The sequence below is a fragment of the Cyprinodon variegatus genome, unplaced genomic scaffold (genome assembly GCF_000732505.1).
Source record: "Cyprinodon variegatus isolate N-32 unplaced genomic scaffold, C_variegatus-1.0 Scaffold445, whole genome shotgun sequence".
Classification (NCBI taxonomy): domain Eukaryota; kingdom Metazoa; phylum Chordata; class Actinopteri; order Cyprinodontiformes; family Cyprinodontidae; genus Cyprinodon; species Cyprinodon variegatus.
In genome coordinates this window covers 58,285-68,543 of record NW_015150898.1, presented here as the reverse complement: position 1 = coordinate 68,543, position 10,259 = coordinate 58,285, and the positions used below count along the sequence as shown (strand labels likewise).

Genomic DNA, 10,259 nt, shown 5'->3' with positions numbered 1-10,259 from the left:
AAGGAAGGAAGGAAGGAAGGAAGGAAGGAAGGAAGGAAGGAAGGAAGGAAGGAAGGAAGGAAGGAAGGAAGGAAGGACAAAGCAGAGAGTAGGACACAGGAACGGATAGATGAAGACAGGTTAGGATAGAAAGGACAAAGAAGGACAAAGCGAAAGATGTTAAGGGAGAAAGGAAGGAGGAAATGAAAAGAAAAAACACACAAGGAATGAGAGGAAAAGTCGCTGAGGAGAAAGCAAGAAAATAGCAGGACATGAGCAATGAAGTGAGTAAGGGAATAATGAGGTGAATGAGATGAAAGGAAGGACTTATAGACATGAAGCAAGAGAGATTGAGAGCCTAAATGCAGGATAAAGGAAACAAAGACGGTAAGAAGTAAAGGCTTTAGAAAGGAATAACTAGATGGGGAATCAACTGTTAAAACACTTCTCTCCTTGTTTTATTTTCTTTTTTGGAAAAATAATGGAATCAATAACATGCTCCAGGAACCCAGTGTACATTTAGTGGATGGAGTATAAAAAAGGACATTTTAGTGTTTAAAACTTCTTTAAATCTAATTTCATGTTGCGCAGGTTATTATTGGTTACAGTAGAAATTAGGTTCCTTCTACATTCTGAAGTAAAGCATCATGTGTTAAAACAGGAATCTCCCCTCCGATACCTTTGAAGTGACAGATACATTTAAATAAATACATTATGTTAAATTAGGATATGAAACAACTACTTGTAACTAACCAAAATGAAGCCACAAAGCAGAAGTTATTCTTAGCAACACACTCAGAGATCTAACAGAAATATCTTCTTCACCTCATTGTGACATTGCAGCTCTGATCGCACTAAAAAAGTCCAAAGTTCAGAGGTTTGAGGGTTTTCTTTTTATATATTTTTGCACATCTTTCTACAAGTCCCACCGCAGCATTTTAAATCAGATCAATATGAACTCTGTGCCACAAAAACAGCCTAACTTTGGTTTTTAGTCCTACTTTTCCAGGAGCTGAAGCTCTGCATATCTACCTGCAGCCAATATTTAGTAGTGGTGCAGATGGCTCCACATGTAATTCTACTGGATGGAGGGGGAGAGTTGATATTATTTCAATGGCTGCATCTGAAGTCCCCACATTCTGTTACTGTGAAAAAACCAAAACAATATATTCCTCCACCATCACCCTTGTTTGTATCATTGTGCATAAAGGCCAAAGATCCAGACGCTGGCCTTGTTTTACCTAAACTCTTAAGATCATCAGTTTGTTTGAATGCAACTTCATCAGAATGACCCCTTTTGCTGCCATATTCTTATTAAGCAATGCACCCACAGTATCAACATTCTGATTCATTACTTTCTACATAAGAATGTCAGATCTAAGAAGTGGTTGATTCTTGATGTTTGTCTGTTTAAGTCTCTACCACAGGTATTATGCCAACCTTTCCAAAACCTTCAAAACAATCTAAATAAACATAGAAAATGAATTTCATTAGTAGCAAATGAAAGCGGTAATCTATTTTATAAAAGCGTCCTCTGCATTTTTGCCCAACTGTCGTAAATAAAAAATTATACTGAGGAAAAAAAACAACCCAAAAAATTAAAGATAGAGTATTTGCATGGCACAACACTCCACTCACCAAATAAACCCTAGTCTTTGAAAAGTATTTATACTTTTTGTTCATTTCTAATAAAGAGAGTCACCTCTGATGGGAGATTGCTGCAATTCATGTTGTTTTGGTGAATGAGATCCTTTACTTCAAATTAGCTTTATATATTGACAGTAGTTTAGCACTGCAAGACAGATTCTCTCTAAAAAAAAAAGAAAAAAAAAGAAAAGCTTAAATCTGACCAGCATTGCGCAAATTACAATTAACCATTTGAACCCATTATGTGTTTGAGTCAATAACAGTCCTTAAAGATTCCCATCCAAGCTTATAACCAAGAACAGAAAAAAATGTTGTGAACTCTGCATTAACAGCATCTTCACCCATTCACACACAAACACACAGAGATCTGTAGATGTAACGTGACAATAAGTGCAAAAGCTCAAGGGATGCTTAGACTTTGCAGTGCAACTATTGTCTAGGCAATCTAATAAATACATGACTTGAAAATGTACTTATAGAACCACAGTTTGAGACACAGGAGCTCCAATATGATAAAAAAAATCACCAAAAAAGCATACAAGGCTCATTCTAAAGCCGCGATTGGCCAAATGTGGCCAGAGGCTCAGGTCTAGGCTTTAAACAATGACAGTAATGTTTCTAGATAAAACGCATAGATGAAAAATAAAACAAATAAAATAAGCACTATATTGGTGGATGTTGTAGAGATCATACATCCTTTGCCCTTAAGATAAATCTAGAGCCAGCAAAGAGCACAACCAGGTGCTAAGTTTCCTTCCATAATAGTCGTTTTGGTGGCTTCGCTTGCCGAGTCGTAACAAAAGATGAATAAAAAATTTACGCCTGCATCTTTGTTATGAGCAACATAAACTTGCATTTTTTGATATAAAGTACTTCTTCAAACATTTAAGAACATTGTGGTTCTAACTTCTACATATTTATTCCAACACTCATAATTTTCTGGAGCGTTTCTGTGGGTTTAAGGCCATAAACGATACTGACTGTATAAGCTGGTTCTGAATTTGAGTAAACATGGTCATGCATCTTACCCCATTATTAAAGTATGTGTCTAATACATTCAGTCCACAGTCCCTCCTCTTCTCATCAGGAGCCAACTGGTACATGGCCTGTAGGAGGAAGCAAAGACATGTGAGCAGCGACGTTAGGCCACGTTTAGACATCAATCTTAATACTTCTCCAAATAAGGGGAGAGAGACAAGTCCAGGGGAAGACCCGAATACAGAAAAGACACGAGAGGAAAATAATGATAGGGGACGGTATCAAACAGCTAACCAAAAATCATACGTATATTCATCACTCATTACATTTGTGGCCTAACTGGATGGTGGCTTATGTCTCTGGTCAAATATGGCCGTAAGTGGGGCGATGGTCGGGAGTTTGGCTGCTTCCAGTCTCATGTTTTGTTTGAAAACAAGCTCTGCAGAGAGGAGGCAGACCCTGGGGTGCAACTATGCATCACAGCAACAGCCATTTGTTTTAAATTAACGCCAGTGTCTGAATATGAGTATTTTCCAGAGTGTGTGTATATCACTGCTTGTCTGCATACCTTGAACCCCCCAACATAGGTCATCATTAAATAGGCATGTCCCCCCACCCGCCCCGTTTCCTCTCTCGCATACCACCAGGGGCCTAGACACAAGCTGGGGCCTGTGTTTGCCTGCTCACCCAGGGGACCTGCCTCTGACGTTGGTCTGACCTCATGGAGGAGAGCAGAGAGGAAGAGGAGGGGCTGTGCTTTTTAACAGCCAAAGTTGCTAATCACCCTCTACACCCACCCGGCATGCAGGCAATTCTCCGTTTACCTCTCCCAGTCTCACCCAGTGGACAGACGGACAGCAAAAGGGAATATATAAAAGACAAGCTTTGAGATCATGGAGGGGGGATATATAAAGGCTGATATTTACTCTTACCACAGCATCCATGAAGTCAATGCATCGCTTCAGCTCCGGCCTGGTGTCACAGTACTGACGGAACAACAGCCGACCGATGGGCTGCTTCTCACATAGACTGGTGAAGTCTCTGTCTGTGGAGAGAAACAAAGAGATGTCCAGTAGCTGCAAGGTTCTGGGTGGTCCAGGTAACCTCTGAGGAAAATGACAATCAATACATCTCAGCTGCTAAACCATCTTTACGCTTTTGTTCTCTCAATGTTTGTGGATCCCATCTTGTCCAACAAGCTCAACATTACAGCTCTGCACGTTTAGCTTCATGTTTTATGGGAGGCCTTCTTATCAGATACCTGCACCATTAAACTGATTTCCGTCCCATGGGAGGAACAACAGCTCTTCTCCAATGCTCATGAGGTCACCCACCAGACCGAGGAAGCTTATCCCAGCTGATCCACATCTCATCTCGTTAAAGCAGCTACTTTTTACTGAAATACAAGTGATAAAAGCATATGGCTACAGTGGCATAGGATACAGGAGGGTAAATAGGGTAAATACGATCAAGTAAAATTATATGACTGGCATAAAATCAAATACAAACAGCATAAAAATAAAACAACAAGCCGGTCCCATCTAGGCGTAATCGGGAGAAAATGACACACAAATTGTTTTGGTCGCTGTAACCGCAGAAAATCCCGCTTCATAAAGATAGGATGTTATAGATATGATGAGTCTTGAACTGAATTATAACCTGTGTCAAGAAGAACAGATGCACCGACTGATGTAATTGGGAGAGAATACCGCATTTTTTAAATATATTTTTCAAAATAAAACATCACTCGGACTCTGATCGTCAATAAATTATATATATATATATATCTATATATATATAGATATATATATATATATATATATATTAATGCTGTCAAAATTATCACGTTATTATCGCGTTAACGCGAGGCCATTTTAACGGCGATAATTTTTTTAACGTGAGATTAACGCTATGTGGTTTTATGGTACAATTTTCCAAGTACATCCCGCTGCAGCCTGCGGGAAGGCGGGGCTATTTTCCCCCAGTGTATGCATTTCTCATAGGCTTCAAGAGCGGAGCTCCTCAAGGAAAAAAGACGCTCATACACTGGGTGACGCTAGTGCCTTTTCTTTAAGCCCCACCACCAACAAACAAGTTGAGTGTCTGGTAACTAGTAGCAACCTGAAATACGCTGAGAAAACTGATTACTGAGGTGAAATGGAATCTGCTACAGCTCTCTTGCTGTCTGTGTATGCCACAGGTCGGTATCGTGTGTGTGTGTGGGTGGGTGTGTCTGTGTGTGGGTGGGTGTGTGGGTGGGTGGGTGCTTGTGTGTGTGTTCTCATTTTTGTTAAGAGGCTGAAAAGTAACTTTCTAGAGCATAGACTACCTCCATCTAGTGATGTCGCTCTATTGATTTTGATGTATTGATTGAAAATTGTTCATTATTACCTTGGTTAATTAACATCTAATGTTAACTGTACTACATTTTATAGCAGTAGGGTAAAATGCTTGTCTTTGTTCAAAAGACTGTATTAACTGTAAAGACTGTCTTTTACATCAGCCTGTTTTCAGGGCCTTTTTTTTGGCTACATATTTGTTATTTTTTGCTACATGCCTCCCCATCTTCTTGCCATATGTTTCTATGGCATAAACCAGTATCTGTGACCTGTTTTCATTTTAAAAAAAGAACATTGGCACAAACCTAGCCTGTATGTATTTTTTGTATGTCATCGAGAGTATTTAAATGATTTTCAATCAGAAAAAAAATTTGCGATTAAAATGCGATTAATCGCGAGTTAACTCAGGCATTGATGCGATTAATCGCGATTAAAAAAATTTAATCGATTGACAGCACTAATATATATATATATATATAAATATACCAAATGACCGACGGACCGGTACCGGTCCGCGGCCCGGTGGTCTACAGCACTCCTTGGATTTGATAAAGCTACACAAGTAGAGCCCATTTTAATTGTTTTTACTATCAAAGGGTCCATATCATGCAAAATCTAACTTATACTGTTAGTCCTTCATAAGAATCATGCACAGAGTGGTATTTTGTTTGATTCATGCATGTTAGAGTAATCAGGAGACCTCTGGTCTCTGGCCGGCATTGCCTCAAATCATGATCTACATAGAGCTATCATTACCCCCCTCTCGTCTTGACTGTGCTGCATCAGCAAGTGGTTAAGTATAAAAATTGCAGCAAATTTGTCTAGCAAGAGTTTAAGTTGTAGAAAAATGTTTTTCGACTGCTAGAGTTCCCAGACTATGTTTAGCCATCCTGAAGAACAACCTAAACGCCAGAGCGGCATGAAACGTCTTGAAATGAAGGGCTATATGTGGGGTCAGGGACTAATGCTGTACAACAAGGTCTGGCCCAGTTTAACCCAAAGGGGTTTTATTAAGTCAAATTCTAGATTCTCACACATCCACGTCTACATGAAGGGGCGATCCGTAAACGTTACCCACTATGAACCACTAGAAGCGTTTGTTTCCCTGATCCAAAGGGGCTGAGGAGGGTGAATGCTGCCCTCCTGACTATCCAATCTCGAACAGGGGATAGGTTTTCTTTTTCAAAACGCCTCAGAAACCAAACAAACCTGTATCCATGTTTTCAGTTTGCATATTAGCCTTTTTTCCCCTGTTTTAGAACCAACTGTCACTTTGACTCACATTTTCTGAAAAATGAGGAAGACTATGCAGGACATCTTCAGCACCAACCCACGTTCAGGATAGACTCAAACACACCCATACACATCAAATACATAGGGGTGTAAATCACACCCATCATGGCGATTCGATTCAGTATCGATTTCCTGACCCAACGATTAGATCATTTTCGATACTCAAGAATACGCCACGATAAGATTTGATTTAGCTCTTTTTTTTTTTTTTAGCTTACAGGCTGGATAATGTTTCAAATTTGAAATAAATCAATAAAAGCTGTAATATCGTTATGCATTTTATTTGAGAAAAAACAGCAAATAACAGAAGTAGAAAAGTTGTACTCCACCTAGGCCTATTAAAACGTCATTCACTGAAAAATAATCATGCCCCTACGCTATAGATTCTGAAAGGCTTTGCATAAAAAAATACTGCAATGAGTGCAATGCAATACTTCGGCTCCAGAGTGTCGACGTCCCGCCCCCTCCGCAGACACTCCGCTGTACCTCTCTCAAATTGTAGGTGACCACAGACAGGAGGTCGGCTTGTTTTGTTTTTATAACCGCAATTGCGGAAAACAACTTGTGAAGTTTGACCAGCTAGAAGATCGAGGTGCGCAAGAACACTGGGACCCTTTTTCCACCTGGATACCTGCTATTTTTCGTTGTTATATCACTCCCTTGTCGGACAAACTTGCCCCAACTTCCTCTCCGCCTCGGCAATATCTAGACCTACAGCGTGTAGCGCAGACCAAGCTGAAAATTTAGCATAAATCAAAAATGTCTGCGTCAAGCTCACTGCGACACACCACTGCAGGAGTATAACCAGGAATGTAGGTAGGAGGGCTAAATAGGTTTAGCGCCACCGCAGCACGGGAGCCCGGGGGCAAATAGATAAAAATAGACCGGAGGAAAAAAAAAACAAACATGAATCGCTACTCTTGCGGACGTGTCGCTGCATCGGATCGTCGGCTGTTGGATCGATGGATCGATACAAAACGATTATTATTTACACCCCTACAAATACACAAACCTGTGTACTTGTAGAATTATTGGACACATGGTCAGTATGAGAAGTCATGGTGTTGCAACCAAATGGAAAACCATTTATAAAGTAATCCTTTTTTCTTTAATTTATAAAACACATCCTCCCCTCTTCTTTGCAGCTCAGAGCCCCATTTTAGACCTTATCACTACAGGTCCAACACTGCAAACAGGTGACTGAGAAGAACCCAGTTGAGACTTTTATTGCTTCCCTATAAACAGCATGGCCGCAACGTTTTAAACCTGAACACAAAACTTCTCATTTGATGCTTTTTAATTGCATGAACGACACTTTACGCTTAGTTCTACTATGTCACATTCCTTTGGAGGAATTTCCCTTTTTGCATATAATAGGGGAAATTATATCAGTTTGGATTATTAAAGGCAGGCTAAAAAATTACACTCAGGCCATTTGTTTGAACAATACAGAACTTCCTCTAGGTATGCATGGGGAAAAAAAAAAGATGTGTGACATAGATGCATGTGAAACGCGTTTACTTTGTGTGGTTGTTTGCAGTAGGAACCTATGTACAAAACCATGATGAGATTTGAGGCTGTGAAGCAATGGCGTCAGGGTTTTAGCGTGTTCATAAATAGTTGGTTTTCTTCTCATCCTGGCTTCACTCAACAACCAACCTAGGCAAACTGATTCTCAGATGTGCAGCGGATCTCCTTACTGGTTCCACCAACAGGCCTCAGACTGGAGCAAATTAGGGTTACAAAAACACTCATTTCTGCTCAGTTTAATGCCTAAAAAGAATAAAACATTGAGTGGTTAGTGTTTATCTAAAGCAGAGTTTGCTTTAATCACAAAGGTTTATACTCAACCTCATTCGGTCTGAAAGCGACGACAGCTGGAAACCAAATATTTACCGATACAAACAGCAAACCACAGCGACTTGCTGACTAAAACCCTGAGAAAGGTTTCTGCAGCCGGTTTATTCTACCTGATGAGAAGGAAGAGCACAAAATACTGATATCTGAGATTAAATTTAGCCTAAACTCAGCATCTTTATTACATTGGTAACTGCCTAATTAATAAATGATTTCCCTTATTATAAATTCAGAGCTTTATAAAAACTAATATTGCTTTGACTTTATATAATTTAAAACTAGGAGTGTTGGCCTAGTGGTTAGAGCAGTGACATTGTGCTCTGACAAGGATGCAATCGGGTTCGTCCCCACAGCCTGGGCGCCGCACAATGGCAGCCCACCGCTCCCCACGGGGATGGGTTAAATACAGATTACAGATTATTACATCATCCCTTTTAAGTTATATTGAATATTTTTTGCAATAACTAAAGGCACATCTAAGGATATATATATTAAGTCACAACCTTTAACTCTAAAAATTAACCAAATATCAGGAGAATCGTAGACCTTCACCGGTCCTGTTCATGTAAAGCTAAAACCCTCATATGAACAGTTTGACGACGTCCAGAAAACCCTCTATTTAAAGCGATGGGTTGAGTGTCTCCAGAGATGACGATGATTTGGTTTTGCCTTGAGCCCAGAACACAAGCAGATTATCTTGAGAAGATGTTAGCTAAAGCATGTAAGGCAGAGACTCCTTAAAAATGGAGAGGAAGAAGACAAAGAACATCTAATCCATGTTGCAAAAGACCTTCATTCCGTAAAAGTTTAAAAAACAATCGACTGGACTTGTTTTCCAACATTTGAAGACGTTTCGCTCCCTCTCCAGGAAGCTTTCTCAATTCAAATGTCTGGAAGGCCTTGTATTGCTTGGAAACATGCAAATGGAAACCGATGAGTGGGTCGTTTGGTTCCATTGTTAGCCTGTGATATCTGAAACCTGTCTATGATTCTGAAGGTCGGTCATTAAAGGGGGGGGATTGTCGTTTAACGACTGACCTTCTAAAATTACAGTTTTAGAATGATGATGAAAGATTCTGGCCATGACCAGGAGGGACTGGTGGACTTCATAAAAAGGACACCATGAGAAAAGAGAATATTGGAGCAACAACATGAAACATCAACCAGAAAGCCAAAGCTCGGGCACAGATGGGTCTTCCAAAGGGAAGGTGGCCATGATCACACTGACAAAGTGGCTCGATCACAATAAAGTAACAGCTCTGATTTTAGAAGTTTTGTAGGGAGAGCTGAACAGTATAAACCAGGAGAAATAGCCCTAGAATTCCTCCAATCATTTGGGAAGTGGTGGACTGGTTGATGGAGACGTTAGCTCCCCGGGTTCCATTCAGTCACTCTGAAGGCTCCGCCATGGCAGCCCACTGCTCCCACAAGCTGCTCATCATCATACAGATCTTATCAGCCCAAAAACAGGGAAACCTTTATCTGATTAAACCCTAATGTTGACATTTCTACAAAAAAATGGTTCTCTACTTCTCCTTTTCTTTTCCAGTGATACTTACTGCACAACCTTCACATGTTCTAACGTTTGTTTCCATTTAACTGGTACACAGAGAACTGGGACCTGGCAACAATTACACTCGAGGACACATGAATGATTTCACTATGTAGATTTTCATAACTTCCTCTATAAACAAGCCATTTCTCTATAAGCAAAGCAGTTTCCTGGAAGACCAACCACTGCCGCGCACTGGAGCTGACTCAGAAAACACGGATGCTGAGTTAGAAACACCAGCTGAGGATACGGCCGCACACAGGCTTGAAGCAACACTCACCTGTAAGCACTCAAAGGAAGTTGTATTTCAGATGAGTTTTTAAAAAAAACAGAACATCCTACAAGTTTACACCTTTATCTGTTTGATTGGGGTTTATAAGCAGTAAATATCTGCCGTTATATCATTTGTGACCTGCTAAAGAAATAAAAGAGGAAAAGCTAAGCTGTTATCACAACTAACACTGAATTGTAAGCAACCATCAGAAATAAATTGTGCTTTTTCCTTTTTCACATAAAAGCTGTTAGATGACAATATACATATTTTTTATCAATTTTGTGGCAAATACCATAAAAATATTATATATAATTTGAGAATAGGATGGGGGATGACTTTA

At 39.9% G+C, this 10,259-nt stretch overlaps 1 protein-coding gene across 3 annotated transcripts in view; it reads right to left on the bottom strand.

Moving 5' to 3' along the window:
• The window catches only part of grk4 (G protein-coupled receptor kinase 4), a 65,860-nt gene that overhangs the window by 25,905 nt on the left and 29,696 nt on the right, over positions 1-10,259 (bottom strand). For 2 of the 3 annotated variants that reach the window (XM_015389007.1, XM_015389010.1), the window contains exons 3-4: positions 3,531-3,649; positions 2,655-2,732 (exon numbers count right to left, since the gene is read on the bottom strand). In XM_015389007.1, the coding sequence (XP_015244493.1) occupies positions 2,655-2,732; positions 3,531-3,649 (197 nt within the window). The remainder of the gene's footprint in view (positions 1-2,654; positions 2,733-3,530; positions 3,650-10,259) is intronic. The other variant, XM_015389008.1, reaches the window with a different exon arrangement.